This window comes from Micromys minutus (genome assembly GCF_963924665.1).
Source record: "Micromys minutus genome assembly, chromosome: 13".
Classification (NCBI taxonomy): Eukaryota; Metazoa; Chordata; class Mammalia; order Rodentia; family Muridae; genus Micromys; species Micromys minutus.
In genome coordinates this window covers 4,889,605-4,904,732 of record NC_137982.1, presented here as the reverse complement: position 1 = coordinate 4,904,732, position 15,128 = coordinate 4,889,605, and the positions used below count along the sequence as shown (strand labels likewise).

The following is a 15,128-nucleotide window of genomic DNA, read 5'->3' as shown; positions in this document are numbered from 1 at the left end:
CTCCATGTAAGCCTCAGGCCTACCTCCAATTAATCCTAGAGAACCACAAGAGACAGTGCTGCACCCAGCATGGCTTTAGCAGAAACAAGGCCAGTCAAAGGGAGCTGTTCTTCAGCAGGGCGGCCAGCACAACACTGTGAGCAGCAGGCCTTGGAAATCTTTACTATATGGTCACAGCTGTTGTCAAAACTTAACAAAACTATTGTGTGTAAATCATACGTCTCACTGAAGGCAATTTATAAAAGCATGCCTTCAAATACTTAAGAACTTTCACCATCTTTTTGTTCATTTGAGGTTTTTGTCTTATGTTTTTTGAGACAAGGTCTCACTCTGGTTCTGGCTCCCCTGAAACTCACTCTGTATCCCAGACTGTCCTTGAATTTATGACAGACAATCCCAAGTGCTAAGATTCACCTGCCTAGAATATAATCTCTTTTTAAAAGATTTCTTTTTCATTTTATTTACTTATTTGGGGGCAATGCTACAGTAAGACATGTGGAGATTAGAGGATAACTCATGGGAATTAGTTTAGTTCTCTCCTTCCATCATGGAATCCCTGAATAGGTCATCAGACTTAGCAGCAGGTTCCTTAAAAACCAATGAGCTGTCTCATTACTCTTAAATGAGCATCTTAAATGAGAAAATACAAAACTGCTCTGATATGTGCCCACATACACACTGATAGTGTGGCACATAAAGCATTTACCCCACAAGGAAGCCTGGTAGACCTGAGTTTGACCCCTGGTGCCCACATAAAAAGCAAGATGTGGTAGCATTCAACTCTAATCCCAGTAGTTCTACAGCAAGATGGGAGAGAGAGACAGGAGACTCAGCCAGAAGCTCAGGACAAGTGTACAACAGTGACAAAAACCTGCAAAGACCCTGCCTCAAAACACAGTAAGAAAACTGACCCCCACTCACATACCCCCACCCAAAAAAACCCACATAAACTAGAGGCTAGACTGTGACTCTGTTGCAGATACTTGCCCAGCATCTGCAAGGCCTGTGCTTAATCTCCAACACTACAAAAGTCTGCAGTTACAGCAACATGGGTTCTCTTGCTTTCTTCTTTTACCTCTTCTGAGTCTGCCAAATGTTCTCCCCAAACCAGAAGAACACTTAGACAGTGCACACTGCCCAAGCACAAACTTGCTTGTAGAGCACAAAGCTGTACTGTCTGTGGCTCTGAGTTCATGGCCATTCTGAGGACTCTTGTCCTCTGTCTATATCCACAGGGAGGAGCACAATGGCACTAGGAGCACCGTGTGGGTTCTCCTCACACGCTTGTGACCTACACACACCTAGGGAGAGTGCATGGGGCACCACCACAGCCCAGGGCAGCTTCCCTAAGTGACAAGTGTTCAATCCATTGCCCAAGTCCCTTGGGTTCTTCTGGCTGCTAAAGATATGTGTACGGTGGTAAAGTGGGGAGGGCTCCACTTCCCACACCCTCAGCATCACCAGTGATTAAGTGAGGAGCAAGTCAGGACACATATATGCACAAGATTAATTTCAGTAAAGAAAGTAAGAACCCTTATTTATGAAAAACAAAAACTACATTGCTGGCAATAAGACTTAGCAGGTAGACACCTGCTGCCAATCCTGACTGCCCAACTTTAAACCTGGGAACCCACCTACATGACAGAAACAGAAAATGATCCCAATAGGCTATGCTCTGACCTCCACAAACATGACTCATGCATGCACACACAAGCACACACACACACACACACACACAGAGTAAGTTAATAATCATAAAAGAGGATTACATTAGATATTTTATTTATGTTTGCTGCGCTGGGGATTGAACTGAGTATTACACATGCTAGAGAAGCATCTAGTTAAATATTTTACCACTCTCTTGTGTGTAATAGAGTGCACCTGAAGAGGTCAGAGGATGACTTGTGGGAGTTGGCTGTCTCCTTCCACCATGTAGCTTCAGGTCCTCAGGCTTGGCAACTGATGCTTTCAGCCACTGAGCTATCTCACTGGCTCTAAATGCTTTATTTAAAAGTCAAGTAAAACATGCACCATATTTTCTTGATACGTAAATAAACTTATTAAAAATGTTTACATTTAGTTTTCGTGAGACAGGGTTTCTCTGTGAAACCCGAATTGTCCTGGAACTCACTCTGTAGATCAGGCTGGCCTCAAACTCAGAAATCCACCTCCCTCTGCCACCTGAGTACTGGGAGTTAAGGTGTGTGCCACCATCTCTGACTTAATTAGACTATTTATATTTTAATGTCTCTAAAATTGAAAACTACAATCTTAACAGATGTACATTTATTTAGCTGGTATCCCTTCCTTCAGATCCACATAAAATATGTGTGTTGTGCATTTGATGACATCTCAGAGTCACTGAAATATGGCAGCTTATAGTCCCAACAGCCTATGATCCCAGTGCCAGGGAGGATGGAGACTGAGCAGGCGAGGCCGACCTGGACTACATGGGGAGACCTTGTCTGAAAACCCAGACACAAGTCAGTGCAATGCTACAGGTGTCTCGCACTGTTCTCTGTGATTACTCTGCCTACTGCCTCCAGCTCTGCTAGCTGAACCGCTTCCCAACTCTTCAAGGCTCAGCAAATGCACTCTATGCTTCTCATTTATTAACTTGCTCTGAGGGCCAGGACCACTGCCATGCAGCCTTTCCCTCCTCCTCGAGTTAACTCTTTCCTTTCCTTTTTCTCTTTTCTTCCAAAACTGAGTTGAACTATTATTAAGACTATATAAGCACCAATCCTGGCAGAGCTGGAGGGCTCTGACAGTTTCTCATGTGGTGTGACCTGGCGTTGTTTCCTTCTTCCAGTTTGTGAGGTGTCCAATGCTAACTGGACTACCCTGGCCACTCTGGACTGATGCCTATTGCTTCTCTCACATAATGAAATGAAGAATCTACCAGAGTTAGTCCCCTCTCCCCACTGAGCTTCTCTCGAGAGCTGTGCCAGTCTCTGGCTCAGTGTTCTGATACTTCTTTGACCAGCCTACATTCAGCCCCACCCTTCTTGGGCTTATTTGATATAACACTCTCCCACAGCCAGCTAGGGATGCAATGGGGTAACTGAAAACTGAGTCTTGGCCTATCCAAAAGAGCTCCATACCACTGAATTCTAACCTGGGACCTTCTTGAAGGAGCTGAGAAGCTAACACTATCCTGACTTCTAGTTCTACTGTCTGGGTATTTTTATCTTTCCACTCTCTGAAAGGTCAAGTGTTTTGAAATCTCACAAAGTTGAGGCTGGGCAGCATTTCTTCACACTGATGGAGCTGTATGTGCACTTGACCAACACACCTTCAATCTAGAAGCTTCAACTTTAGGAAATGTCTTTCACAAGTTCTCCTATCGAAGTGTCCTCTTCTCCTTTTACAGGTGTTTTACTGGCTACTGGGCTCCACCCAACATTCTAAATCTGTTCTGTCACCTGCCTCTGTCCTCTGTCCAACTGAGCCAGTCTCAGCTCTATTCCAGTTCCTTAGCTGAAATATGTATTTGGGAGTTCATTTTTAATTTCAAGAGATTTCTACTATGTTAGAATGCCTTTTACGGTGTCACCCTGCCCCCCAGAACCACGCACACTTGGCTGCTCTATGGCTTTGCTGTCAATTATGTCTCCCGAGCTCTGGGGTGTTGAGTGTTACTACTGAGAGGGAAGGACGCAAGCTAATATGGCTGACTGAACACTTTTACCCCACTGTACAATCTCCTGACGTTCCACCATCTATAATAAAGACCTATGTTCAAATACAAAGCACAGGGAGGAAAAAAAGACAGAGAGCACATTGTCTAGGTCTGGAGAGCAGCAAACAGGTGGTAACTGATACATCCAATCTCAGAAGCAAAGTTGTAAGTCAGAGCTTAAGGGAAAAAAAAACAACAACTGTTTGAAGCTGCTAGTCTGCTACCATATACTGAACAACCTTTAGGAGTTCTACAGCTTACAACACAATCCCAGTGTTGGTATCCAACCCTAGATGCTTAGATCCACACAGAAATACTCTAGATCAAGACACCCAACCTCACAAGCAGAGTTCCTATCTTCCCACCCAAGCACAGGAGAATCACCAAAGCTTTATGAAAAGCCTCAAAGACTTAAAAAGGACAAATCAAAAACAAGCAAATGAAGGGAGGGGGCTGAAATAGACTATGAAGAGAAAATAAAAAAGATACTGTATCCAAGAGAAAAAGATAGGAGACTAAAGACAAGTACTCTGCAAGTTAAAGAGAGCACTCAGGTGAAGGGCACCAACAGTGGGAGTAACTAAAGGAGGAAAGCTGCATATTAATGTCAAGGAAGCCTATAGGGAGTAGACTAAAAACAGAAAGGAAAAACAGGTTCTGATGTCACCACTGGGAGTGCAGAAAGGACAGACAACCAGAGTGAGAAAGCTGCTCCCGAAACAGTAAAGAGAATCTCCAAAGACTTAAAAGCTTGTATGCTGAACAATGACAACAGATCCATACCAAGGGGTATCACAAGGAAACCTCAGACTATCATGCCAACAGAGATATATTCTGCCAGCCCCCGTGGAGGAAAACGTACATTAAAAACCATCAGCAAAATGGCAATGGGTTGTGCCTCCCATCTCTAAAAGAGACTGACTCAGCTCAGCAAACTTAATGGCTAGAAGACAGAGTATAGCACAATCTAAGTGAGGAGCTGGGAAATGACCCAGTCAGAAAAGTAAAAGTGCTTGTACAATCCCCAGAACCCACATCTACCACTGGGAGGGACCCCCCCCCCATAAAACACAGTGGGGTGCTTTGCTATGGTGAATTCCAGATTCGGTGAAAGACCATGATTCAAAAATAAGATGGAGAATTGATTGAGGAAGACAGACACCCACCTCTGGTCTTCACATGCACATATGTGTGTGTTCAACTGCCAACACATACAAACAAAAGAAAGATAGAAAATACAAGAAATGGGAGATGATGCCCAGGAAAGAGGCCAAGCAATAGCTCAGAAGAACAAGCCAAAAGCTAGGTTGCAACCAGTTTAGCCCAGAACAGACCTACCAAAAGACAAGCATATTACAGTATATCTTCTTTTAGCCAAGGGACAGCATCAAGTGATCTGAGAAAACTTGCCTTACTACACACTGAGGAAGCTCACGCCCTACGTCAGCATTTGCTTTACTCCACAGAAGGATTCTGCACAGACCTCCCTAATACTAAAACAGCCAAAACAGCACATCTGAAGAGCAGCCCTCATAAGCAGTTTTGGGAGACACACACAAGAATAGCCTATGCTTCCCAGACCTCATTTGTGACCTCTCACAATGACCCCCCTCAAGGCTGACAATGCTCCTGTCCTCATCCTCTGCAATCCATCCTGCTCTAACAGCAGTCAGCTCTCCAAACAAGCCACACAAGGCAACCTACAGAAAGAACGGTGAAATAAAAGCAAGGCAGCAACTGTCTCTGAGGTAGACAAGGAGCAGAAAAAAAGAGCTTTTAGGTAGAACTAACATGTCTATGTGTTCTTACAGCTTGCTTTAAGCTGACTGAGGCTGCACCATAGCAGTAGATTGTAGAGGCACAACTTTATAAGGGTTCTCAGGCATAAGCCAGTCTTTAAAATTGCAGAGACTGATACCCCTAACTCAGTTTTCCCCCCAAAAGCTTCCATCCCCTCACTGGGAATTGTAAATCTGCCTCACAGGCAGAAGGAGTTGTGCTTTTTGCAACTCAGCAGGTCCAGTAGCTCCTCAGAAAACACCTGGAAATTCCTGCAGGGCCCATGGTGGTTGGGAAGGGAGGAATCAGACACCTGACAATGTTTATGGAGAAAGGGACCCAAGGAGGCTCATAACTCCAAATCTGGCTTCTGTAATCTCCTAGTTTTTTGCTTCTCAATTAACCTCCCAACCCACTCAAATATCACAAAGCAAGCCTTCCTGGGTTTCAGGGGACAGGCAGTAGCTGCCACCACCTCTGCTGTGCTCACAGAACCAGTAGCTCTCTGTGAGAAGAATGCTTTAGATGCAAAGTTCCAGCCCATTATGCAAGTGGAATGAATATCTGTATTCCCACAGGTATCTGTAGATCACATTTTCAATCTCTTAAGAGACTCAAAAATTCTGTCACTAATTTAGTTTCTGTACCTTCGAGGGTCCAGTTCATGGTCCTTGGATCCAGTCACTAATTCCGGGTGAATTCGCACATGCTCCATCATTGGCTAGAAGAGTTTGGGTTGACAAATTATAGATGTGAAGTTGTGTGGCAAATCCACATGATGGAACATTATTTGACAATAAAAAGGAATGCAGTATGTTACAACACAGATGAACCCTGAAATAAGGTGAGCAGCCCATCACAAGAGACCACACACTGCATGATCCCATAAGTACACAAACCAGCAACTCCTGACTAGGGAGTCAGAAAGACGATTAGTGGCTACCTAGGTTTGAAGTGTAGATGTCAAGGATTTCTTCTCAAAATTTCCCTGTCTGTCATATAATACAAAAGTTACAAAAGCACCTCTCTGAAAGCTCTAAGGATCAAATAAATGGGCAGAGTGGTAGTCGTGATTGTGGTTGTGGTCCTTTGATTGTTTTGAACTCACCTTGACCACTTCTTCAAAAGTCTCCACATTTTCCTTCATACTGTAGTGAGAGCGCAGGAAGGAGACGAAGTTACAAGGGTACATCCCATAGAGGCGATGGAAGAGGGCATAAACACTGGCATGGAGATGGACCAGGTAGACTTCTGTCACATGGCCTAAGAAAGAAAACCAATGACAGTAGGCCTGCTGTACAGACACAAACCTGAGGATGCAGCATGCTTTCCTCTGAAGCTCTCTTACTGGGTTCCAGAAAGGGAAGACAAGATGTACACTTGGATATACCACATGCCCTTGTTCAAAACACACCAGGGGATCCTTTGGGTACACTGCAATCTGCTTCAAATGACCTAAAAGGACATTTATTCATCTCTGCCTTCCTCCTCTTCTCCAAGCATCCCTGCAAGAACAACTCCAAACAGTCTTCCAACACTGAGCTGCCTCTGCATCAGTCACTCTCCCTATAATCTGTAGTGACAATTCTTGTCTGATTCAGCTTGTATCTTGAAAAGTGGCTCTTCTTCTCCCCCAGTGTTACACATAGTATTTGGGACAAAGTGTATATGTAAGGGTTTGTAGAATGTGCATGTAAGAGATTTTTAAAACCAAGATAAGAGCTTAGCGATGTATAACTGAAGAGGAACTACTACAATACAGAAATAAGTTTAAGTTGCCTGGATAATTAATTAATTAATTAATTAATCTGGTCATATCAAGATCCTATGAAAACTCCAGTTCTCTAGGAGTTTCCTTTCTCCCAAGAAGGCATGACCAGGTTGATGCTCAAAGACTCATGTGCAGAAAGCAGCAGCAGTCCCCTGACAGACCATGAATATTTCATCTTCTAATATGAATACTTCATGCTAGGATTACCAGAAAATCCTGCAGTTCACACAGGCTGAGAGCTTCAGAATCACTCTGATGGGGTTATACTGCCTGCTGATATGATCTACTATGGGAAAAATCCCATACAATGGACATAGGTGTCCTAATGAGAACACTAGAATCGGTCTCTTCCTCTTTCTCCACGCACAATCAATAGGGTCTCACAACTGAAGTTGTGATACTGTTGCTATAAACATCAGCACAAGACACAAGCATTTTGTAAGCTCAGCTGTATAACACCCAGAGTTAGAGGCTGTGACTTGGTTTTACTAATGAGACTCAGGAAGTTGTACATCCTGTCCCCCAGTTTCTGACAATCCTTTCTGACCAACAGCATAAAGATAGTGTCTCACCAGCCCTGCTTCCTTTGTGCCCTGCAATGAGTGCACCCAAACGTTTTCTATGTAGTGAATACCTCATATCCTCCCTTCCCACACAGCACATGGCTGCTAACTCTAAGAACAGCATCCTCTTGAGAAGTCTGATGAGGACACTGGAGTTATACCTGGTTTCTTCAGGCACCACGATGAGAGACGGCCAAAGATGTCAAAGAAGTCAAGAAGGTGCTGCTTCCCTGACTGCGGGATCATTGGTAGCATGGTGATCAACACCAAGACACCAGTTGTGAGGACCACAACATCAGTGTCCATCTGCAGAAGGGAAGGGCGACGTCAGGCTCAGCACTGGGATGAGGGTCCAAATCCTGAGGTCACAGATCTGAAGCCCCTCTTGTGCTCATTTCCTGACCCCTAAGAATTTGAGGGACAGCACTGAAATAGACTTAGCAAAAAGAAGCACTGAGCCCTGTTGCCATTGTGGTGAGACTGAGGGACCATTTCCCATGTTATACCATCTCATCTGAGAGATGGTTTAACTTGGCTTGAAACTTCCAAATCCCAAAGTCTCAAGACCCCTATCCCAGTGCGTGGATATGACAGTGCAAGGGACAGCTGACATAGGACACAGGGCAAAGGGCACAGGGAACAGGACACAGGACAGCACTATCCCCACCCATTTGGCTAACCTCTAAGATGCTGACTCTCTGTTAACTGATTAAAGAATGCTGCACATTGAGAGCCAGTTAATTATCTTACTAGTACTGGGAACCAAACCCAGGGCCTTCTGCATGCTAGGCAAGAACTCCAATACTGAGCCACATCCCCAGTCCAATTCACAATTTTTTAAAGAACTAATACAGACCAAACATGGTGGTTAATACCCGTAATTCTAACAGCTGAGAGGCTAAGGCAGAAGTTGAGTTGAAAGCCAGTCTGGTTCCATAGTAATATAATGTATTAGCCAGGAATACATGTCAGGACTCACACATACACATAAAATATAAATAAACAAATCAATCCAAGGCAAGGGAGGTGGCTCAATGGATCAAGGAACTCATCGCCAGGGGTTCCTAAGTTCCTGACAACTGAGTTCCACACCTGAGACCCACATGGCAGAAGAACTTACTCCCGCAAGCTTGTGTTAAGTCATTTTTCAGAAACAATATTTACAGAGGTATTTCCTTCAAAACCTTACAAATATCCTACCTTGAGACATTTCAATAAAGAAGGCAGAAGAGGTGCTTGAGAGAGCTTATGCTTCCAAGATGGTTGCAGTCTCACAACATGCCCCAGCAGCGAGAGGATGGATAAACGGGTGGCAGCTTTGCCTACATACTCATTAATTTTGTCCAAGAGGTGCTGAAAATATAAAACATGAAAAGAAATTTCCTGGAAGCATATGAAGTTAACCAATAAACTGGTAACTTGATCAACTCCAAGGTCTCACGTCTTCCCTCTGACAGGAGCACCAGAAGATGAGCTGAAGATAGGCTCACCCTGGAAAGGCTGGGGCTCCATGAGCCCAGTCCCAGATTTCAAAACTACATTAGTGAGCAAAGTCGTCTTCATTTGGCTGAGAGAACAGCTGCAATTTATGAAAAAGGATCACTTAACACAGGAGGTGCAGAGGGACAAGAGCCTCTCTCCACCCTAACACAACCCAGGGTTACAAGCCCATAGCAGGCTGTGGAAGACCCTCACTACTGTAACAGCCAAGCATATATGCTCTAGCCTTAGATAGCAAACAAGCCGTTGTGGTGTTGTAATCTGGCCCAGAGTAAAGACCACAGCAGGCAATTAAAAAGCATGCAATCCTAGAGCAAGCAACTTCACCTGCAAATGCAAGAATCAGATTTTTTTCCTTATTGGTAAGTTCAAAAACCCTACTCAAAGCACAGGTTTAAAGATCTTTATTTCAACTGTCATTAACCTACTATAGTACTAGAATTATAAGATTTCTTTAAAGAGCAAAATCTGTAAAAAGCCTCTAAAATTGATGCCATTTTGTAAATTTTCCAGTTTTATACGTCGGTGGGTTAAGCTGTGGATGAGCTACTGTGGTTCACGGACACCCTTGCTTGACTGAGGATATTCAGACTGCAATGATAACCCAGCAACACTCACCTTATCATGTGGCTCTTGCAAGGTGGTCAGGATGTGCAATACCGGCTGAGAATTGGTTTCCAGGTAATAATCCACCAATGTGTTTACAAGCATAGGCCCACGTTCTAAACAAAAAGAGCAATCATCAAACTTACTTCCTTTTCCCTCAGTGGTTGCCATAAAAGTAAAAAAAAAAAAAAAAAAAAAGGCACGATTTTTACCCTTTTAAAATTCATTAGAGCAACTGGATAATTCCAAGCTAACTGGCCTAAATAACCACACAAGCATATAAAATGCTATCACAGTTAGATGGCACAGTGGGTAGAATGCTTGCTGCACAAGCAAGAGGACCTGCATTCAAATGCCCAGAGCACATGTAAAAAGCCGGCACAAAGCCAGGCGGTGGTAGTACATGACTTTAATCCCAGCACTCGGGCAGGTGGATCGCTTGAGTTCTAGACCAGCCTGGTCTACAGAGCAAGTTCCTGGACAGCCAGGGACACACAGAGAATCCCTGTCTTGAAAAACAAATCAAAACAACCAACCAACCAACCAAACCAACAACAAAAAGCTTGACACAGACAGTCATGAATGCCTATAAACCCAGGAGGTAGAGACAGAAAGATAAATAACTGGGACTTGCTGCCCACCAGCCTCACTCCAGATTCAGTGACAGTTGCTGTTTCAAAAGAATAAGGCAAAGACTTATAGAAGACCGATGCCCAAATGTCTTTCTCTGGCCTGAGGTGAATGGGTGCCCGTGTGCTTGAGCACATGCACACACACACACAATCGATCGATCACTCAATCAATAAATAAATGCACTAACACATAAATAAGAAAAGAAAGAACATGAGAGAAAGGCAAGACAGACAGACTGAGAAAAATGACTCAGTAGTTAAGAATACTTTCTAGGGCTGGAGAGATGGCTCAGCAGTTAAAGGCACTGACTGCTGTTCCAGAGGTCCTGAGTTCAAGTAACATTTATAATAAGATCTGATGCCCTCTTCTGGCATGTCTGAAGACAGTGACGGTTTACTGACATGTACTAAATAAGTACACAAACAAAAATAATTCTTTCTGCTCTTATAAGGACCCTGGGTTCAGTTCCCAGCACCCACACGATGGCTCTCTACCACCTATAGCTCCAGTTCCAGGAAATTTTACAACATCCTCTGATCTTCAGAAGCACATGCACATGTGCAGTACACATAAACTCAGGCATGAATGTTTGAATGCACAGGCAAACACACACATAAACACATGGGCACATATGGGACCTGTACACATATAAACAGTCATACATGCACACGCATTACATAAACAGATACACATGAGCACACACACACACACACATGTGTGTACGTGTGTGTGTGTGTGTGTGTGTGTATTTTTTTTTAAAGACAAAGTGGCTGAACCTGAAGGTGGGTTCATGAGCTTATTGTATAGTCTTCGTATCAGTACATGTATATTTGAGGACTGCCTTAACTAAATGTTTAGAACATATGCAGTGTGAACTCGCCAATGGATACTCTCTCTGGCCCAGCAGTTTAAGACTGGCATGGTGAACCCACCTGAAGTCCCAGAATTTGGAAGGCTGAGGTAGGAGGGTTTTACAAGTTCCAGGCTAGTTTGGAATGTATAATGAAACAAGATCTCAAAAGGGAAAGAAAGAAAGATGAAAACTAGCATTTGCCTTCAGGCTCCAGGTCAAGAGAGAACAATTCTCTACTTACCAGAATTGAGGGACTCCTTGAAAATAGTTGTCACGTCATCCCGCACACCGAGTGTGGGAGAGTCCAGCATGGAGAGCAGCTCCCCAATGTTGGCTAGCTGAGCCATCCTCTCAGTCAACTCTGCTGTGTGGGCTCCAGGACATGTGCTAAAGGCTTGCTCTGCTCTTCATTAGGGCCACTACCACACTGCAAAATGAATATGGACACTGACAAGTGACTCTTACATGACAGCACAAAAACTCAAAACCTGCAGGAAAGCAAGCCAGAGAACCCATTCACTGCAGCCTATGCTGGGCAGAACGGTGTGGGTCAAAGACAGGGAGTTCTTTAATAAACTTAGGAAGCCAATGGAGCTCTGCGACTGTCACCAGCTTCTCAGTAGTTCTCTCTGCTTCTGGGTCCACCTGGCTAACACTGCTTCAATCCTGCTCTACTAAGGAGAAGAGCTGTTTCCACACCGAAAGCTGCACATGCTCCTCTCTTTATGACACTATCCAAATCTGAAGTTGGAAGAGCTGGAAAGGGCCCCAGTCCAACAGCTGGGGTGAGCCAGGCATTGTTTTGGATTTTGAGGAACCCTAAAATCCATCTGACAGACACATCTACTGCATACCCAAAAAGCTGCTGGTAATAGGCAAGTGGTTGCACAGTAGGACTACACCTGCCAAACTCAGCGTTAGGAGGTGGAGCAACTACTGACTTATCTTTACATTTCCATGTAGAAAGCAGCTCCTTCCCAAAGCATTACTAAACAGGCTATGACTATTCTTACAGCTTCACTTTAAAAAGCTCACAGAGGCACTGTGTACTTTCAACAACCATTACTGCATATGCTTCTAATACGACCAGCACATCATGAGCACATGCACTTACATTATAAAGAGGAAAACCAAATAAATCTTTTCTTTTGGCCACAAAGCCCTCTTCAAGCCTCTGCAGGCACCTGCACAAAATTGGTCAACACATATACACTCAGGCATACCCATTTGCCTATAAAATAAATCTTTTTTAAAGCTTATAACTAAAAATAGAAATAAGCTTTATCTTCCTTAAAATTAAATTAAACTCATAAATGAAGACGGTGTCATCATAGCCACTTCTGCTCAGTGACAGGATGAGGTGTGGAGCAGGGCACTCACCAAAGGTTTGTTCACTCCTCACTGGACCCCACCACAACAGGTTCAGAGACAGCTTTGGGCCTTTAGGACAACTTCAGAAGAATACATTTACCTGGTTAATCCTGCACTACTGCCAGTGAGTCACAACAGACTCTTCTAACCAGTGATGAAGAATGTAACACACAAATTCCAAATATTCTGTCCCAAGTTTGGTTTTACTTTATCTCCTGTAAGGCTAGCAAGATTCTGCCTTCTGTGTAGGCAGGAGCAAAAGAGGCAGTACAGAGCGCAGCATACAGAGCGCAGCAGCAGACCCAGATCACCTAGGCAGTGTTAGGACAACAAGGCTCTCACTCAGCTTGTACATGGCATTTTGGTAAACAATGGTTTGTGGAACCTTCTCTTCCTAAAAGTCTTACATCTTCCTGAAAATCAAAGATGAGTTTTATTCTAAAGCACATTAGAATAGTTTTAGCAACAAATATTTTTCTGTATGGTTCTAGAATAAAGTTTTTTAAAAATCTAATTTTTAATTCCAAAGAAAAATATAAATTTTGGGTTTTGTGTGAGTGAGAGTCTCCATGAGTAACCACAGTGCAAGCCTGTTTAACACTACAGAAAGCCCTCATGAAAGCTAAATCACAAGCTTTAGATCAGCCCACATACAGGAACATTTCAGGAATACAAGCCTGAAGGGCTGAGATGGATGTGGTAGGGGTAATGAGAATTCCTATGCACTCCACCAAAGAAACAAACAGGGCTCAGTGCATGTGCAAAAGGGAGAAGTGTCTCCACTTGGACACCTGTTAGATGCACCTCAGCCTATGGAAAGTCAGCACCACAGACGTGGTGAGGCATCCTCATGCAGCTATGGAAATGACAGACTACAAAAAAGATTGTGGAAGACAGAATCCAAGGGACCACTTCTGCATCCTTGAGGGCTAGGCAGCATTTCTTTGTAGTCATTACCTTGGTGGCTGAATGCACATTACCACACAGATGGCCCTGCTCATGTAAAGAACTCATGACCTTCAATGCCTCCTCCCAACTCTCGAACCTGCTGCTATGCTTTGTCTTCTGGATATGTAAGAGGCAAACACTCTGAATGACATCCCTGATCCCCACCCCTGCAACCCTACACGTGCCCATCTGCAAACCTTTTCATTTTGTATCTCCTTTGCCACATACCCAAGCACAGCCCCCACCATCATCTTCTTGGAAACAAGAGCAGCAGCCTCCCTAACTCTGCCTGCAGTGTGCAGGAACTTTGAAATAGGAAAAGCAGGATGGCTCCTACTTAGCATCAGCCAACTTCCCCCGGAGAATCAGAGCCAGACTCACCAGTGTCCTATACTACCCATGGCATGCAGTCAGAGACTTCGTCCCCACCTCTGCCTCCCACTAAGCCACTGTGTGTCTCTCTGCATGCTAGCCACACCTACAAAATTTGTCTTCTCTCTACTCCTAGAGTCCTAGCTCCACACCCTGTGGCTGTGTCTCTTCAGTTCTCTGCTCAGAGGACCATGTCTGAGCAGCTCTCCTGACCACTTGATTTAAAGGAGCAGAGGTTATTGTCACCACTTGAAGTAAGAGAAACTTTCTAATCATGAGAAACCCTCTACCAAGCTGACCCTCTACAGCTACTGGTCAATTCTGATCACATGGAACATTCCAGTCCCAACAGCAGGAAAAGCAGGACCTGGCAAAGCTGACTTACAGTCTCCATACTTATGGCAGGCCAAAGTGCTAGTCTTTGAAAAGGCTACAGGTGAACTTCACATCACACCTGACTACAGGACACTACAGGCATGGACAAGATGTGTACTTAGACTATTTAACAGTTCACATCTACATATTCACTCAAATAAAACATTCAAGATGAAACCTCAGTTTGTAAGTCAAAATTCTGTCAATTTTTAAGTACAAAATATGGAGCTACAAAAACAAAAAAGTGAGTTAATATGTGCTTTGTTTTTTTTTTTTTTTTTCCAAAACAGTTCTGGAGATCTAGCCCAGGTCCTTGAACACAGCAGGCTAACACTCTACCACTGAACTCCACCCACAACCCTAATCAAGAACATTTAAATAACTTGATATATTAATTAATAATACAAATATTAAATGAGTCATTTATTTATATAACTTTACAAATAATAGTGTATGGTTTGAGCCAATAACTTATAAAAATTTAAGTAACACATAAAAACTAAATTCTATTCTAATTTCACAGAGTCATTTTCTAAACACTTATATTTGCTTCTCTGTGTGCATGTATCTCATGTGTGCCACATAAATGAAGGCCAGAGACCATTTTGAGGAGCTGGTTCTTCTCTTCTACAGTAAGGATCCCAGGGATCATGTTCAGGCCTTCAGGCTGGGTGA

General features: G+C 43.6%; 1 protein-coding gene across 3 annotated transcripts in view; it reads right to left on the bottom strand.

Moving 5' to 3' along the window:
- TSC1 (TSC complex subunit 1) overlaps window positions 1–15,128 on the bottom strand; it is a 46,311-nt gene that overhangs the window by 19,519 nt on the left and 11,664 nt on the right. For all 3 annotated transcript variants that reach the window (XM_080928138.1, XM_080928140.1, XM_080928139.1), the window contains exons 3-8: window positions 11,629–11,814; window positions 9,914–10,017; window positions 8,996–9,148; window positions 7,957–8,101; window positions 6,570–6,724; window positions 6,109–6,182 (exon numbers count right to left, since the gene is read on the bottom strand). In XM_080928138.1, the coding sequence (XP_080784264.1) occupies window positions 6,109–6,182; window positions 6,570–6,724; window positions 7,957–8,101; window positions 8,996–9,148; window positions 9,914–10,017; window positions 11,629–11,734 (737 nt within the window). In that variant the 5' untranslated portion in view covers window positions 11,735–11,814. The remainder of the gene's footprint in view (window positions 1–6,108; window positions 6,183–6,569; window positions 6,725–7,956; window positions 8,102–8,995; window positions 9,149–9,913; window positions 10,018–11,628; window positions 11,815–15,128) is intronic.